The 18960-nt window shown below is 38.9% G+C and overlaps 1 protein-coding gene across 5 annotated transcripts in view; it reads left to right on the top strand.

Annotated features, from left to right (window-relative positions):
- Positions 1 to 304: 304 nt before the first annotated feature.
- MON2 (MON2 homolog, regulator of endosome-to-Golgi trafficking) overlaps positions 305 to 18960 on the top strand; it is a 109946-nt gene continuing 91290 nt past the window's right edge. Inside the window, exons 1-2 of one of the 5 annotated variants that reach the window (XM_019960896.2) lie at positions 305 to 833; positions 16656 to 16719. In XM_019960896.2, the coding sequence (XP_019816455.2) occupies positions 723 to 833; positions 16656 to 16719 (175 nt within the window). In that variant the 5' untranslated portion in view covers positions 305 to 722. Of the gene's footprint in view, positions 834 to 13651; positions 13675 to 16655; positions 16720 to 18960 lie in introns of those variants that run through there. The other 4 variants (XM_019960898.2, XM_019960900.2, XM_070788581.1 and 1 more) reach the window with 4 other exon arrangements.

Here is an 18960-nt window from a genome sequence, read left to right as displayed (position 1 = left end):
AATCCAAAAGGAAGCAAACTGTTTACACCGAAATACAATTTAATAGAAACACAAACACAGACGCAACAAGGAGTATCAGGGGCACTATTCAGACACCTGCCACCAAAAAGCAAGCGAACCTCGAGGCAAACTGTGCCCTAAGCCGACTCCGAGGCTGGGAATTGGGCCCGTGTAAGCGCCCCAGCCCTGTTCTGGGCCCGCCCCGAGCGTGACCACGCCCTTTGCCACGCCCTACCTACGGCTCCACGCTCGGATTGGCCACGGCGGAGGCGGTGGCCGCGGTGCCCGGAAGTGTAGCTGACGTGTCCCGGCCGCGCTCGGAATTGTGGGCGAGTCGGCTAATGGCGTCGGCGAGTCTGGGGGTCTTGGGCAAACAGCGCTGAAGCTTCTCTCCAGCTTGGCTGGTGACAACCGGTGTAAGCCGAGCCTGCGTCAGCCGGAGGGACCTGCCCGCCTGGTGGGCTTCTCCGCCAGAGCCGGCGGAGCGTAGCAGGGCGGGGCGACTGCCGGGGCCCCTAGGATAAGAGCGGGGGCAGTTGCGAGGAGGCCGCGGGGGGCTCTCGGGCTCGCTGCCCAGGCCGGGCCGAGCCCCCGTGGAGCCCTAGGGGCCAACAGCCCTAGGGCCAGAGGCACCTGAAGGGAGCTGTCTGTCGCCCCAAGGAACTGACAAGTGCCAGAGTTGGTTTGCGCCTCTCAGAAATTGGCACGGGGCTTGGTGGATCATGTCTGGCACCAACAGCCCCGAGGCGGTTAAGAAGCTGTTGGAGAATATGCAGAGCGACTTGAGGGCACTGTCGCTGGAATGCAAGAAGAAATTCCCACCGGTCAAGGAGGTAAGCTCCGGGCGACTTCGGGAGAAAGCACGGTGAGAATAGCCGATCCTGTTTAGACCCAGTCCTTCAGTCCCATCCTCCAGTCCTGTCTAATTCTCCTTTGGCCCTCACGTTTCCAGATTTGCGAACTGGTGGGTTGTTTCACGAGCGGTTTTATAGTTTTCTTTTGGCAAGTCTGAGGCGCTTTGATTTTCGCTACTGTTCTGTCCAGATTTAGCACCGAAGTTCGTGCAGTAAGCCGATTCGGCAAATTCAGCTAAGTGTATGGTACCCTTCTCTTTTCTGGCCTTTTTCAAACACGAAATTGGTTAAGTCAGATTCAGAAATTTAGGTTCGTTGCTGCTAAAAACTAATCATCATAGTTGTGGTACGACGTGTGCTCCTCAGCTTTCTGGTATATGTCACTCAATTGAAAGTAGCTTTTTTTCCTGCTTGGTAAGTGTCATGCAGTTTAACTCTTTATTAATATCATGAAGTACTAATGAATTATCCAGAAACACTTGACTTAGGACAAACAGTGAAGAGCCACAATGACCATGTTAAGCCTTGTTATGAGCAACAATGTACTGAGAAGTTTGGGCTTAGAGTCAAATAGAATACACCTGAACTTAAGTGCTCGCGAGACATCTTAACCATTTTCAGCTTCAGTTTTCTTTCAGATGTAAAATAGAGTTAAAGAATGGGTTTATTAGATTATGATGAGAAAGCTTTCAGGGGGGAAAAGCATATTATTAAAAAGCTCAAGTTAATAATATATACAAGTTAAATTCTCCGAGTATTTCCTGAATTGAAATTATTAACTTTTAGTCACTATTAACTTTTTCTCTTAAGATGTCATTTTATGTCTCTTAAACTTTTTAAAGATGCTACTCAATTTCTTTTCCCATTTCTGAAATAAGATAGTTCTGTTAAAGCAGTTATTTTACACTTAGTCCTATTTAATATAGTTTGGTATATACTGGCAATTTCATAGTTAGAACTTGCCCAATAAAGTTTGAATTTTAGGAATCTTAGGAACCTTAATTTTTATGTACTTTGGTCTCATTATTCTCCAACAAACTCCATTTAGTAATTTTTTAATAAAGTAAGAAAATATTACCTACCCGATGATGAAAACCAGATGTGCCACTTTTGGAAAGATGAATATTATGACAAGTTTTATTTCAGATAGTTAATAGTTTGTTTTAATATCGATTTTCATTATTTTCTCTATGTGATCTGTTGAAAGTTATAAATATGAGTTTTAAAGAATATGGCTTTTTTAAGTATTTTTACAGAAATAGGCTATTCTGATTACAAGGAAATGCTCTCATTTAAAAATGTCAAATCCTATTTTGTAATTTTAACAATAATTTATAGAACTGGCCATTCCCAGTTCTTATAATAACATACAGAAGTAGTGATTCCTGTGTAATCATAGGCCTTTGTGGGCTTTGGAGATTGAATTGCCATTTATTACATTATTTCTATTGGAAAATGCATTCAGAGCTCCACACAGTAATTTACAAAGTTCTGAAACTCAGTGCATTTCTAACCTAGATTCAATAGATCTCATTAGCTTTTTTACTTGAACCTTGACTAAAAAGGTATTTAGTAATTGCACCTACTCTGTGAGGTTATCACAAAAGTAATTTTTGATGTGATTATCTCTGATACATAATTTTGTATACAGTACATGCTTCATGGATGCAAGAACTTTGACTCTTTAACCTGTGGCACTTCTAATAAGCTTCAGTCAGTTCAGTCCAGTCACTCAGTCCTGTCCTTAGGACAGTTCTTTAGGAATTGAAAAAGAACCTTACTTGTGTCACAAGTGTGAAACAAGACTGAAGTAATTAGCCTAATGGTGATGGTTTTTTAGGAGCGAGGCTTGACTTTCCAGAAATATTTTGGTTGAATTCATTTTTCCCTGGTAATTTGATAGGGATGCGTATTTGGCTTTTGTTCTTAAAGGGAACTGGTGAGGTTTTAGTGTTATTTATTTATTTTTGGAGGGGAGCAGTGGGGGAGGTGTGTTTGGTGGACCCTAATGCAAAGCCTTTCTAGGTATAAGAAGCTTTTCTATTTGTATACTGGTTTGCTGGTTAACATTCTCCTGGTGTCTTCACAAACATTACCTGAAAAATTGTCATTTTGACCTATGTGGAAGCCTACTCAGGAACTTAATACAGATATGACTGCATATGTACTCTGGAAGGGTTGTCTCCTTTCGCATTACTTTTTAAACAAGGTAGAATGACATAAGACATTCTTTGTTTAGTCTTTAATAATTTCTACCTTTTTAGCCATAGTGATTGGTTCTACTTTTTTAATAATGAGCTGCATTTTTTTAAGATTTCAAATCTGTTAGAAAAACAGAAGAAAAGAGTGTTGATAAAGGATAATGTCTTACTGATACTTTTTTCTTATCTTTGGACATTCTACATAGTTTTTTCCATTTTGGTTTCATTTATAAAACAATTTGTATATTAAATTATTTTTATAAGGGCTATGATTTCATTGTCATTTTATAGTAGAGAGTAATTAGATAATAACAGCGATAGTCCTTTTCTCCTCATTTTTCTTAAATACGATTTTCACGTTTCAGCAGTGTAACTTTTTTTTAAACATAGGTGTATTCTCTAATTTGTTCTGGACTATTTGTATACATTTTTGTATTTGTATACATTTTTCTACTTTGTCTTAAAAACTACTTTAAGGCTTTGTAAAATCACTTCTACGTAATTGATATTCAGTGGCCCTCAGAGGCTATAAACTCTGAGGTTTTATGTTTTTAATGAATAAAACCTTTTTGGTCATTTCTCTTTGCACTACTCTGTGGAAACAAATGAGGGGAGTCTAACTGAGCCTAGAAGTGTGGTCAGAGTGAGTTTGTAATTCTTAAGCTGAGTCTTTATAGGATAAGTAGAAGGCGGTCAACAGAAGGAGGAGGTCATGCTAGGCAGAGGAAAATAGCATGTTTGTATCCCATGTAAAAGAAATTTCATACTGAAGGTGATTGGGAGCCATTAAAGCTTTTTAAGATAGTAATATGATCAAATTTATATTTACATTACTGGAGGGGAAAATTAGAGGGGATTGAGACTGAAGTAAAGAGAGCAGATATTTTAGGGATGATTGTCTGCATTGAGGTAACAGTAGGGGTTGACGGAAAGTTGCTTGCATTGTGGTAGATGTGGGTGAAAGACTGGGTATGGATTAGAGAGATTTAGCAAGTAAAATTAACAGGTCATAGTGACTTTTTTATGAGGTAGAGCAATCTGTGATGCCTCCCAGATTTCTGGCTTAGGAAACTGTAAATCATTAAGAGGAGGAAATGTTTTTGGGAAAAAGGAGTAGTGATGAATATTTATTTTAAGCTGATGTGTAACATCCAGGTGGAACTGATCAGTAGGTGTTTGAAATTGGTGGTTTGGCTCTTAACAAGGAGGTCTCAATTTTAGAATTAGTATCAGTTATACATGTTAGTAGAAACCATAAGAATAGAAAAAATGGTCCAGGAAGAGTGTACAGAATGAACATATCAGGGCTAAGGAAGGAACTCTGAAAGAAAGAGCATTAAAAGGGAAAGAGCCAGCTGGGATGACTAAGGTTAAGGGTATGGGAGAGAAAGGAAGTACTTGGTGAGAGCAAGGTCCCTGAGAAACCTGGAGTGTTGAGTGCTTAAGTGTATGAACTGGCTTTCAATCTGAGAAGGGACACAGTATTTTCTGATAGAGGAAGGTAAGAAGAAAAAAATGGATTTGAACGTGATAAATTTGAATGAGGGACACAGTGGAGGGATAGTTTGGCCTATGGCCTCTGTATTCTTGGTAAGATAGGAAACAAGCTTGTTGCTAGGAGTAGTTAGTGGGGATAGAAGTGGTGGGTAGGAAGTTTGAGGGGAGTAGTGGATCATGTTGTAGAAGGGGAGGAGAAATTGACTTGGAACACTTCGGAGTCTTGGCAGGAAAAGTAGTTGAAATGATGATGGATCGTGAGATCTAGGTTGGATTCTGAAAGAAGGCAATCCAAAACAACTTGGATTGGAAGATGGAAAGGTTAAGGAACTAGCAGCTATTTAATTGAATTGGTCCAATTTAATTCAAGAGCAATGGCATTGGGGAGTGAGAGAGCTAGAAGGATAAAGACAGAAGGGACAAAAGGGGCTATTGGGTTTCAGATTGCTAAGTAGTGCTGCACTAAAGGGTAATGAAATCCAGGAAGTGGGTGACAGAAGAGGAAAGGGAATGAAGGTCATTGACTTAAGATGGTCACAATTAGGATTTTGGATGGATTTTTGTCTCTCTCTTTTTAAATGAAGTGGAAGCAGTGAAGGAGTATATAATAAAATACAAGTAGTCTTCCCCGGTTATGTACTTTGTGCTTCTTGTACATTTAAGTTTTGTTTGGTAGGGGATTTTTGCCTAAAAAACCAAAGGTTGTTGCGGCAAAGTTCCTCAGTGTCTGGTGTTTGTATGCATTAATTGGCTGAGTGGGGCCCTTTGGTGAAAGAGATGCCCTCTACTTACCATGACAGGATTCTCTTTTTAACCAGCTGTTTGGGGACTGAGGCCCAAGTCAGTTGGCTTTTCTGATAAGGTGAAGATCTTATTTTCAGGACCTTATGACAGTGAATAATGAGGGCTAGATGATGCTTACATGCTTAACTGTTTTCCTTTAATATCTTACATCATACTATAGTTTTTTTCCTGTTGACATAGGTCAGAGAAATTTGTTTATGGTGCAACCAGTTGTGTTCTTCTCATTAGCATGAAGAATAAGTCCATGTTTTATTTAGTTTTCATAATTTATTTTCAAAAGTATTTTCACTACTCAGAACAGTGTGACAAGTGTGGTAGGGAGTTATAAATCATTTACTCAAGACTTTCCTTTATAATACAATTCTGTATAGTTGTGCAGACATGCTAGTGATCTTTGATTTTTGACTCTGCTGTTTTCTTTTTATGCTCCTATTGACTTTATTCCAGGAAAGGCACATTAAACTCCTAGGGTCTACTAAATTATTTTTTTTCTGATAAATATTTTAGATGCTAACTTTGAGAGTAGTATAAGCAGTAACATTTTCACTAAGACATCTAGGAAAATTTTACAAGCTTATTACAATATTCCAAGAGTGTTTTATAATGAAAGTTTTTAAAAAGCTTTTGATTAGTCCATGACGTTTTATTTATTTATGAAAGTTAGTACCATAACCAATGAAATTTATTGTTAAAGTGTAAAGTGTATAGCTTATTTTTTTTTTAACTAAGATTTTGACAATTCTATTTTTGCTTTCATGAAATTGAATAGAGAGCCAAGGTCAATGAAAACATAGTTTAGTCAGAAAACAATGTATTATATTGTTAGCACTAGGCTTTGGTGATGTGGAAGACATAAAAGACAGTGTTTGAGGCTAATAAACCAAAAAGGAAGACAGTCTCCAAAAATGGAAATATTTTCTTTTTTTTTCTTTTATATAGTAGTAGTATTTGGGGGCTTCCCTTGTGGCTCATTTGGTAAAGAATACACCTACAATGTGGGAGACCTGGGTTTGATCCCTGGGTTGGGAAGTTCCCCTGGGGAAGAGAAAGGCTACCCAGTCCAGTATTCTGGCCTAGAGAGTTCCGTGGTCCATGGGGTTGCAAAGAGTTGGACAGAACTGAATGACTTTCACTTACTTACTTAGTAGTAGTTAGACTACTAAGTCGGAGAAGGCATTGGCACCCTACTCCAGTACTCTTGCCTGGAAAATCCCATGGACGGAGGGGCCTGGTAGGCTGCAGTCCATGGGGTCGAGAAGAGTCAGACACGACTGAGCGACTTCACTTTCACTCTTCACTTTCATGCATTGGAGAAGGAAATGGCAGCCCACTCCAGCGTTCTTGCCTGGAGAATCCCAAGGACAGGGGAGCCTGGTGGGCTGCCGTCTATGGGGTTGCACAGAGTCGGACATGACTGAAGCAACTTAGCAGCAGCAGTAGTAGTAAGACTCTTTGCGACCCCATGGACTGGAGTCTGCCAGGCTCCTCTGTTCATGGAATTCTCCAGGCAAGAATACTGGAATGGGTTGCCCTGCCCTTCTCCAGGGGATCTTTCCTACCCAGGGATTGAACCTGAATCTCCTGCATTGCAGGCATGTTCATTACTGTATGAGCCACCAGGGAAGTTTATTTTCAACCATGTACAAAATAGAAAGTTTTGTTATTACTCTTAAAATTTAATAGAAGTTAGTTTCTAAAGTGTAAAGCATGGCAGGAAGTACAAAAATCAATGAAAAACCGCCTTTATCTTCTTTAAGTTAACTCAGAGTTGAATAAAATATTGTCTTTCTAGTAGTGTTGCATCCATGGACTCTATTGCAACATGGCATTTCAGTTTTACAGGTATAGGGAAACTATGGCTTGGAAAGGTCAGTGTGCAAAAGGTATGCGTTCGTATCAGTCACTCAGTCGTGTCCAATTCCTGCGACCCTATGGACTGTAGCCTGCCAGGCTCCTCTGTCCATGGAATTCTCTAGGCAAGAACATTGGAGTGGATTGCCATTTCCTTTTCCAAGGGATCTTCCTGACCCAGGGATTGATCCGTGGTCTCCTGCATTGCAGGCAGATTCTTAAATGTCTGAGCCACCAGAGAAGCCCTACAAAGGGTAGTGAAGCTAGGAAGTGAAAGAACTGGGAGATGAATCCACGTGCATCCATTTCTTACATCTTCCTCTCATCATGTTGCAGTCTTTAAAGCATACTTGTTTTTATCATCTTTCCCATGTATCTGTCTTGCTTCATCATTTGTTGCCGTTTGTCCTTCTTGTTTTGACTTTTGTAACATTCTACTTTCCTATTTCTCCTTCCTCTCTCAGTATTCCTTCTCTTTTTCTTTACATATAAGTGTATCCCAAGTTCTGTCTGGAGACATCTTCTGGACCTGTGTTCATCTCTTTTGCACTTGCATCTACTCCCGTTGTTTCTGGCCTTACTTCAGTGCTGATGACTCCTACATCTGCTTCGTTACCTCTGCTGTCTTTACTGAACTTAGACCCGTGCTTCCAACTGTCTGTTAATGCATTATTGATCAGGGGATTTTTGCAGAACCTAATACCTGTAAATGGCGGTTTGTTATGTAAGTGAATATTGAAACACTTGGTCAATAACATTCAGGTAGCAAAAGAGTATTAATAATGTCTCTGGCCAAGAAGTTGTTAAACATGTCTACCGGAGTATCTTTCACATACTTCAGATAGAACTTCGGGTAATTGAACTTATTTTTCTTAAAACTTGTCCTATCCCCACATTTCACTTGTTTTGTTAGTGGAATTTATTATTCTTGCTTACTCTAGTTATATTTGGCTGTCTTCTCTCCCTCAGCTCTCTTTATGCTGTATCCGTTGTCAGATGTTTCTTCCACTTTTGTAATTTCTAATGTATCTCTCCTCTTTTGTGTTGTTTTAGCTATTAGTCTAGCTTCCAGGTGTTCAGTCTTATGCCTGGCCTTTGGTATGCATTTGGTATGCACAAAAGACCATCCTGTATGTTACCACCAGATTAATGTACTTAAACAACTCAGAAATCCTCGACGGCTACTTTGTACATACAGAACACCTCAGTATAACATTTAAGACCTTCTTGATCTTCTCATCCTTCCTTCATCACCCTCAACTTTTCCTCAAATCCCTTTATATTTAAGCCAAACTCTGTTGCTTGCTCTTCATTTTCCAAATATGCCCTGCTCCTTCCCTCTTCCATGATGTGGCTTTTGGTAGCTTTTTTCCCCTTTTGCTGGCCTAAAATCATCTCCTTCCATCTTTTAAAAGTTAAAATCCTACTCTTAATTTAACCCATGTTGCTTGTTCATTTGTTACATGAATGAACCAGCTTTAGAGATAATATTCTCATTTCATCCCTCATTCACTCATTCCTTTATTCTTTGATTTGTTAGTAATTTTTGAAAACCTGCTGTGTGCCATGTACTAGCTGGTTGCTGGTCAGGAATAGTTGCAGCTCCTGCCCAGGCTTTTCAAGCTGATATGTTTTCTTAACCTTCATTGAAACTTATTTTATGTTATTTCTTTATAACTCTTATGTTTTTACCTTTTGCTATGGTATTTTCTTTTCTAAATAGCTCCTTAAGGACTGTCAGTTTTGCATCTTGTTTATTCTTCTGTCTGTCATGCTGCTGCTGCTGCTGCTAAGTCGCTTCAGTCGTGTCCAACTCGTCGTGACTCCATGGACAGCAGCCTACCAGGCTTCTCTGTCCATGGGATTTTCCAGGCAAGAGTACTGGAATGGGGTGCCGTTGCCTTCTCCTCTGTCTGTCATAGTTCAAAGCATTTGTACATCTGAGAGGTACTGATTAGATACTTGTTGGAGATTAAATTTTTAAAGAAGAAGAAAAGGAATACTGTATATATAGGCATACCATATATTTCAGTTCAGTTGCTCAGTCGTGCCCGACTCTTTGCGACCCATGGACTGCAGCACGCCAGGCCTTCCTGTCCATCACCAACTCCTGGAGTTCACGCAGACTCATGTCCATTGAGTCAGTGATGCCATCCAGCCATCTCATTCTCTCTCGTCCCCTTCTCCTCCCACCTTCAGTTTTTCCCAGCATCAGGGTCTTTTCAGATGAGTTGGTTCTTCACATCAGGTGGCCAAAGTATTGGAGTTTCAGCTTCAGCATCAGTCCTTCCAGTGAATATTCAGGACTGATTTCCTTTAGAATGGACTGGTTGGGTCTCCTTGCAGTCCAAGAGACTCTCAAGAGTCTTTCCAACACCACTGTTCAGAAGCATCAATTCTTTGGTGCTCAGCTTTCTTTATAGTCCAACTCTCACATCCATATATGACTACTGGAAAAACCATAGGCTTGACTAGACAGACCTTTGTTGGCAAAGTCATGTCTCTGCTTTTTAATAATGCTGTCAAGGTTGGTCATAGCTTTTCTTCCAAGGAGTAAGCATCTTTTAATTTCATGGCTGCAGTCACCATCTGCAGTGGTTTTGGCCTCCCAAAATAAAGTCTCTCACTGTTTCCGCTGTTTCCCCATCTATTTGCCATGTGATGGGACCAGGATGGAACCAGATGCCATGAGCTTAGTTTTCTGAATGTTGAGTTTTAAGCCAACTTTTTCACTCTCCTCTTTCACTTTCATTAAGAGGCTCTTTAGTTCTTTGCTTTCTGCCATAGGGTGGTGTCATCTGCATATCTGAGGTTATTGATATTTCTCCCAGCAATCTTGATTCCAGCTTGTGCTTCATCCACACCAGCGTTTCTCATGATGTACTCTGCGTATAAGTTAAATAAGCAGGGTGACAATATACAGCCTTGACGTACTCCTTTTCCTGTTTGGAACCAGTCTGTTGTTCTGTGTCTGGTTCTAACTGTCGCTTCTTGACCTGCATACAGATGTCTCAGGAGGCAGGACAGGTGGTCTGGTGTTCCCAGGTCTTTTAAGAATTTTCCACAGTTTGTTGTGATCCACACAGTCAAACGCTTTGATGTAGTCAGTAAAGCAAAAGTAGATGTTTTTCTGAAACTCTCTTGCTTTTTCGATGATCCAGCAGATGTTGGTAATCCAAACTCTGGTTCCTCTGCCTTTTCTAAATCCAGCTTGAGCATCTGGAAGTTCACGGTTCACATACTGTTAGCTATCCACATGTAATTTGCATTTCGGTCTTGTATTTGATATGTTAAGGAAAATTTGTTTGCTAGAAGCTAGAGTTTTTTGTTTTGTCTTTATTTTTTAGCCCAGAGGTTTTTGAATGGGATTCCATATAGGTATATATTTTTCAGAGCTTTGAGATTTTAGACTAATTACATGTTACAGAAGAAAATCTTATTGATTTCAGTGTAGTAATTGTTTTATAAGCATATTGTCCTCTAGGGACTGTTCTAGATCTATTAGGTATTCCTAAGTGAGGACTTGACTTTAGGTCTTTTGATTTTACCTGAGTTCTGAACTCCTAAGTTTGCAAGGCAGCTTCATACCTCCCTAGTCTCTTGAGTGCATTATTCTCCTTAAGTTGCGATTAACTTGAATTTTACATTTCTTCTTTAACTCTTATTTCATGCTATATCCTGTGAATAATTAATTTGGGCCTTTGGTGAATTTGTTCTAATTTCAAGACTCTTCTTTCATAAATATTAAAAAAAATAAGTATGTTTTTTGTTTTGTTTTTTAAAATACAACATAGAGGGTTTGGTGAAGAAAAGCAGTATTATTGTTACTATTATTATCGTAAACTTGTCTGGAGTTCTAGAAGTGGACATTTGCTGATTCCCTTCCTAGCATTCATTCCCTCTTGCTTTCTTCAGTGATAGGCTGCACTTATCCTTCATTTTCAACTCTTTGCATTCAGATGAATTAATCTTGTTCCGTGCTCCAGGATACCTTGAGTAGTTTGACCTGATTTAACCTCCATACCCACACTTTGGTTTCTGCCCACACAGCCACACCCAGTGCCAGTGTGTGCTCCTGGGAAGGGAAAGCTCCCTTCTGTTCCTTCTCTCTTTCTGGGTAGTGTCATATGAAGTTGTGAGGTATAGAATGGCTGGAACTAATTTTATTGCCAAGTTTTGGAGTGGCCTGAGGATGAACCTCCTCATGGAACAGACAGAACCAAGAGGATGGCAGAGAAGTGAAGCTATAGTTATGATGGTGATTTGACTGTCTGGATCAAATTTCCTCTGCATTTTTCAATGAGAGGACAGTAAAGTCCCTCCCTCTGTTTAGAACTTTTCCTTTGCTTATTTATAAATGTTTATATATATATCCTCAGGCTTCCTTGGTGGCTCAGTTGGTAAAGCGTCTGCCTATAATGCCGGAGACCCGGGTTCAGTCCCTGGGTTGGGAAGATCCCCTGGAGAAGGAAATGGCACCCCACTCCAGTACTCTTGCCTGGAAAATCCCATGGATGGAGAATTCTGGTAGGCTGCAGCCCATGGGGTTGCAAAGAGTCGGACATGACTGAGCAACTTCACTTAGCTTAGCTTATATATATATATTCTCTGTTTGCATAATGATAGGCATTAGTAATATGGGGAGATGAATGAAATAGATTTTTTATCCTCACAGGGCTTATAGCTAGATTGGAGAAACAGACATGTCATAGGAGAAACAGAATAAACCGTAGGTACAAACCATAGATGGCTCACAGAGATGGAAGGACTTTTTGATACTTGCTATAGAAAAACAAGTTATGGAAGAAATAATTTCTGTCACTGCTCCTGGTGCCAGAATCAGAGACGCCTGCACCATCTTCATGTTGTTAGCAGTGGTTTAATTTCAGCAAAGCATTATTTGTCACATTAAATTACTGTTCACTTTATTTGTGAATTTGTTGGCTTTATAATTTAAGAGTTATAAAAATACGGAGTTTATTTATAATTTATTAATATTTATGCCTACTTAAATTTGTCAGAAACTGGGTAGGTCCATGAGACTTATTTCTTTTTCCTTTTGAAAGATGTCCTTACACTATTCAGTTTTCAGAGACACCACTAGACGTGGACTCGGGGGGCCATTGAAGAGCAAGACAATTGAGGATGGATGGAGGACAAGGTTTTAAGTGGAGAAATTTCTTACTTTAGATTGATAACAAGAAGTTTGAACTGAGGTGTAGAAATGACATTTGAGAAGAAAAAAAGCACAAGATGTGTTCACTACGCAGCCTTTGTGCCTGATTGTATTTGTGGAATCAGGGAGAAACCTCATACCTAGTCAGTGACTGCATGGTTGCTGCTGCTGTTCACAAAAACAGATTATAGGGAGAAGAAACCGGCTTTTCTGAGGCTAGGGTGGAAGTTGGAGGTATGTGTGTGTGGTGATAACATCTCTGAATATCTTGAATTTAAGGTGCCTTTTAAAAATATAGGGTAATAAATCCTATAGTTTAGAAGATGGTTGCTGCTGCTGCTGCTAAGTCGCTTCAGTCATGTCCGACTCTGTGCGACCCCATAGATGGCAGCCCACCAAGCTCCCCCGTCCCTGGGATTCTCCAGGCAAGAACACTGGAATGGGTTGCCATTTCCTTCTCCAACGCATGAAAGTGAGACATGAAAGTGAAGTTGCTCAGTTGTGTCCGACTCCCAGCGACCTCCTGGACTGCAGCCTACCAGGCTCCTCCGTCCATGGGATTTTCCAGGCAAGAGTACTGGAGTGGGGTGCCATTGCCTTCTCCAAGAAGATAGTTAAGGAACAGGAATATAATTTAGGATTCTTCAGTATTTAGAAAGTGACTGAAACCATAGGATTGAGATTGCCCAGGAAGAGTTTACTGAGAAGTCAGGCCAAGGATATTCTGTGTTGTCTTAAAGGAGGAGTCAGCATTTCAGCATTCTGTCTTATCTTTTCTGTAGTATTGGCTTCTATATTCAGAGTCCTTGGTGGGTGTGTCTCTTTGGGTCAGCAAAGAATTTTGTGAAAGTGAAAAAAATATTTCTTGAGAGACATTAATTTTAAGATTAACAAATATTAAATGCTGTAGTGTATTTAATACTTTTGGCTTTGTTACCCAATTCATAGATTGCCCTTGGGGAACAGACATTTTAAACTACCCACCATAACCTGTATCCTCCCTATTAAACTCTACAGAACTGGGACTTTGTATTTTTTTTTTTTTAATGAGGGCCAATTCAGGAAAATAACTATATTTACAGTTGAGTAGTTCCCCTATGGATATGTAAGTATCTAATCTATAAGTGTCTAATCAGAGTAGGGGTTACTTTTAAAGCAAGAAGTTAAAGATTCTTCTTCACACAGACAATCTTTGATAAATAGAAGGAAATCTGAGTCTGAATACTTTCATTTATACAGGGCACTCTTGAAGATGTCCACTAGGCTGAGGTTTGAAGTAGCCGTGCATGAGGTGAGGGGGCTGTGATATACAAGTGTTGTCAGTAAACATTGGTAATGAAACTTTTTAGCAACACAGGGTGCCAGTGAGAATAGGGTGGTGGTACAGTTTCAAAGTTTCACAATAAAAAGTTGGATGAAAAAAATTAGGAGCTGTGAGATAGGTCCTGTTACATCTGAGTTAATAAACAGTCCTTTTGATGATTTCTTGAGTTTATATACCTTTTAAAACACTTGTTACTTTGGAACTAAGGAAAAAACACTCATTGTTTTCCTTATCATATGGATGTATAAAAATATTTGTTAAACATATATTATAATTTAGTTATACTTGTTTATGATTCATACATGGGTTAGTTCTTATTTATTTGAGGAGATCAAAATAGTGTCTGGCAAATCTGAAATCCGTTACTGACATGTAGCATCCAGTATGCTACAGGACTGATTTTGGAAACTGACTGGAATTCAGAAAGTTAGAACAGATTACATTGGATTTATGATGATTTATTTTGATATCTGTTGATTGAAGAAGAATGAAATACTGAATTTGAGCATAGGCATGGTACAGAGGGCCATAGTAAGGAGGGAGAGAGTTTGAACATTTGAAATGTTGGTGGAAGAAAGTTCAGTGACCATAGATTAATTTCAGTTGACTTAGTAAGAAAATTACTTAAGACATTTAAAGTGGGGTGTATGAATATAACAAAGTATACATAATAATTTCAGTGTTACTGAATTTTTATAGTAGTAGGTTTGTTTGGTTTGTGCATCTTCATACTAGATCCAGAATCTGATCACTCCTTATCATCTCAGTCATTATCACCTCAGGCCTATCCACCATCATCTTTTGCTTATATCATTACAATAGCCTCTTAAATTTTGCCCCATGTTGGAATCACCTGAAGATTTTAAAAAATGCCAGTGCGTGACTCCCACTGGCAGTCATTCTGATGTAATCTTTGGAATGGGTTGCAACCTGGGCATCATGATTTTTTTAAAGCGTCTGGTGTTCTAATATACACTGCCCCTAGATAATCAGAAAATCAATAATCTTTCCATGAAGTCATTTATTTTGACTACATTTTTCTGCTAGTAGCCATGTACATTTAATTCGGAACATTTCCATTTCTTAAAGTTTCTTAAAGCCCTAGATATCCATTAGGCTTCTTAGTTGTAAGCAGTGGAAACTAACTTGGGCTGATGTAAGTGGAAATGAAGTTTACTGATAGAACATTGAGGGGCTTGTAGAATTGGTAGAAGACTGGATGAAGCCAACCTTAGAAAGTACAGGACTGAGAGGAGGCTGAACAGCTAAGAACCACTGCAAAACTCATTGTCACTGAGACCATTACTACTGTCTCTGCTAACAGTGAAGTTGGAAATTCTCTAATCACAGACAAGGACTTCAAGTGCTTGGAATTCCACAAAACGACAAAGGTATACATTGTATAGCCTACAATGTGTCGTTTATTTTATGCATCAACCCACTGCTCCTCAACCTAATAACCTATAGGACACTGAGTTCTTCCATAATTATTTAAAGAACTTTAGTGCCTTCTACTACTTGTCCTTTAGTAAACATTAAGAGATAACAATAAATGAACAAGTTGCAAGCAAATTAATAGGAAAACTTTAATATAATATATGAATACTTGGTATTATTTTTGGAGGTATAGTCACCAGTTCAAGTATAAAATAGGCATGCTTCTTAATAGTAAAAATGTCCTGAGTTTCTATAATGGACAGAGAAGGCAATGGCACCCCACTCCAGTACTCTTGCCTGGAAAATCCCATGGACGGAGGAGCCTGGTAGGCTGCAGTCCATGGGGTCGCTAAGAGTCGGACACGACTGAGCGACTTCACTTTCACTTTTCACTTTCATGCATTGGAGAAGGAAATGGGAACCCACTCCAGTGTTCTTGCCTGGAGAATCCCAGGGACGGGGGAGCCTGGTGGGCTGCCGTCTGTGGGGTTGCACAGAGTCAGACACAACTGAAGCGACTTAGCAGCATATCAATATTGTATGTTAGCAGTGTCCAGTAGAAGTATAATGTGGGCAACATATGCAGTCCATGTGTGTAATTTTAAATTGCATTTAAAAAGTAAAAAGAAACATTTAGTTTTAATGATATATAATACTTAACACAACTCAGTTCGAGTAGCCACATATAAAGTGCTTAGTAGTCATATGTGCATGTTTAATTGCTAAGTCGTGTCTGACTTCGAGACCCCATGGACTGTAGCCTGCCGGGCTCCCCTGTCCCCTGTATTTTCCAGGCAAGAATACTGGACTGGGTTGCCATTTCCTTCTCCAGGGGATCCTTCCAACCCTGGGATTGAACTCTCGTCTCCTGCACTGGCAGGTGGATTCTTCACCACTGCACCACTGGGGAAGCCTAGTCACCTGTAGCCAGTGGCTACCATATTGGACAGCACAGTCCTGTGGCATAGTATAAAATGCCGTATGACTTTCACATACTGCCAGCTCAACTTAATTATGCTGAAATGATTTAGACACCTTATGAAAACTGAGTGTTTTAAAAAAGCACAATCTAAAAGTAATGACAGGGTTCTTGGTTATTTATTCTCTTCTAATTCAAAGCAGTTTTACTTGAGTTTGCAGTGTTTTATAATTTTTTTTTTTTATGGTTGAGAGAGAAGTGTGAAATGGGAAAGAGAAACCTATTTTTTTTCATTAGTCTTTGATTTTATTGTTTTTTATTTTCTGAAGATTTAAATGCGAGATGCAACTGAAGGCATAGAAAGGCAACATGCTTTTGCAATGCAGAGTTTGTGTGAGAATAATCAAGTTAATCATACTTTATTACATTTAGTCTATGTTTCACTACTAGACTTCAGTATCTGAAGTTTGTAAAATAAAAAAGATAGTAGTGACTGACTCTGTGCTTGAGATTTTATCATACATGATTTCTTTTCCCTAGATAATTCATGTCATTAGTAAGTTTTATGTTCTAATTATTTTTATTCTTGCAGGCTGCTGAATCAGGAATAATAAAAGTTAAAACAATAGCTGCACGAAACACCGAAATTTTGGCAGGTAATTTTTTGCATTAAAAATTCAACAATTAATGAAAGTTTGACTAATGGTAAAAGTAGAATCTTAAAACCCATCAGTTTTTTTTTTTTATAGCATCTCTTCCTTACGCTCCAGCATGCTATCCATAATGAAAAAGAACATGCAAAAGTCCCTAATTTATGAACTAATTGGGTTTCCCAGAGATGAATGCTATACCGTTCTCTGAAATCAGAAAGCTTAAAACTACTAACTCCTTAAAGGCAAAGATTTTTCATACTCATCTTTGTATTCTCCTCCTCCTCTTGTCAATTACCTAAGATACACCTTACCCATAAAAGGCATTCAGTTAATATTTGTTGTATTGAAAGAAAGATTGGTTCTCAGACCACCTTCCCAGATCTCTTTTATCTTTGAAATAAACAGGGAATTATATAGATTTAACATTTTTTTTGATTGATCCTAGTTTTGGGGGAGGAATTTTCAAAAGTTCTCTCTGGCACCCTTTTGATACTCAGTCTGCCTCCTCTTTTTCTTCATGCCTTTCTGTTCTTGCCTCGATAATGAACATGCAAAGGAAGGAAACTGGCATTTTTGAGAATCTGTTACATGTGAGGCATTTGTGCCACTTGATCTTATATAGGACAACCTTGTGAGGAAATATTCTTTTTTAATAGTAGAGCAAATTGAGATGCAGAGAGATGTAGTGGCGTAAGGTCGGTCACTTGGTAAGTGGTGAAATCAAATTTAAATCCTGGGCTGTTCAGAACCCATGTTCTTCCTGCTGCAGTGTACTTCCGTAGTACTGTGAGGTTTCCACACTGGCTACTCTCTTCCAAGTGCTTGTACTTAACTGCTGCTTACTTCACTGATCCTTCACATGCATTTCCAATTCCAGTGGTGCTGCTGTTCTCAGCTGGTTACAGGAGAAAAGCAGTCCTATTAAATCGATTTACAAAAAGTCCAAATAGTGAAGACCCAATATAACTCTAAGTCTCTTTACATTTTTTAAAGAAGCATACCAGTAAATTCCTAAAGGGTGGAATTTTAAAGAATATTACAAAATGAAATGAAGATGTTTGGGGCTAGTTTAAGGGTGACAGATAAGAGTGGATTTCATTTGCCACCTTAGGGTTAGCCCTGCTAAGTTGCATCTGTTTCTCACAGCTTCTCTGATTTTGAACATTCTCACGAAACACCAGAGTTATATAACATGATTCACAGCATTGAATAGTGCTCTGTGTGGTACTGAGTGAAGGGGTGGAGTGAAATGGTGGGTAAAGGCAAAGGTACGTGCGGTTGGACTGGGAGGACGGGCAGGTGGGTTTGGGAAACGCATATTGGCTGGATTAGCCACCATGAGGAGATTGTTTCAAGATAAATTACGGACCTGGGTGTTTTTAAGTTGGAGATGTCATAGGCCAATTATATTAGAATGTCATTGCAAATATTTACTTTTGTTTCTGTCATTGCTGATATTATGGTAAGTCCTTAATTATTCTTCAGTAATAGAAATTTTCATTGGGTCTGTTTTTGATGGACTATTTCTTTAAAAAGACTGTTTTCTTCAGAGGATCACTGTCTGTCACAGAGTTCTGTACCACGTAAAATGTCTAATTCATACTAAGGACAAATAAAAAAATTTTTTTCTCAGTTACTATGAGTTTAATATTTAAGTGGACTGTTAATTTCATTTTAATTCGATTAGCTTTATTAAAATCAGGTTAGAACAAATCCTTACACACATACAATTAATAATTCTTGCTTTAGTATCCATAGTATCCGGAACCATGTACTCGAGGAGTTATATTAGCATTTAAACTTTTTCCTAGTGTTTTAGCCAAGTATTTACAGCAGTTGATTGATCAGTAAAAATTTATGATTTTAGACCACTGTCATCTTGAAAAATCATCGGCTCCAAGGAAAAAGGGAGAGTTTAAATTAGTCAGTGTGTCATTTCTCAATTCAGGGTATAGTTAATATTGAGAAAATTTTTTTGGTAACTTTTTATTTCCTGAGAAGTGTTTACTTCTCTAAAGACTATAGGTTACCACTTTTGTGCTGTAATGGATGTTAAAGATAGCAAACAACTGAAGAGTCTCATGATATGGGAATTATTTGGAAAATAAGAAAGGTTGCTATAAAAATTAGAACCCTTAGTTAGGTTAGGGTTAGTTAGGGTCGCTTAGTTAGTTAGGCCCTTAGTTAATTAGGGTCGCTTGTCAGAGGAAACAGTACTTAGCATAGATTTTAACCAACTTGAGT

The sequence above is a fragment of the Bos indicus genome, chromosome 5 (assembly GCF_029378745.1).
Source record: "Bos indicus isolate NIAB-ARS_2022 breed Sahiwal x Tharparkar chromosome 5, NIAB-ARS_B.indTharparkar_mat_pri_1.0, whole genome shotgun sequence".
NCBI classification, from domain to species: Eukaryota; Metazoa; Chordata; class Mammalia; order Artiodactyla; family Bovidae; genus Bos; species Bos indicus.
Note: the sequence above shows the minus strand (reverse complement) of the source record. Positions and strands in the feature narration are given on the sequence as shown.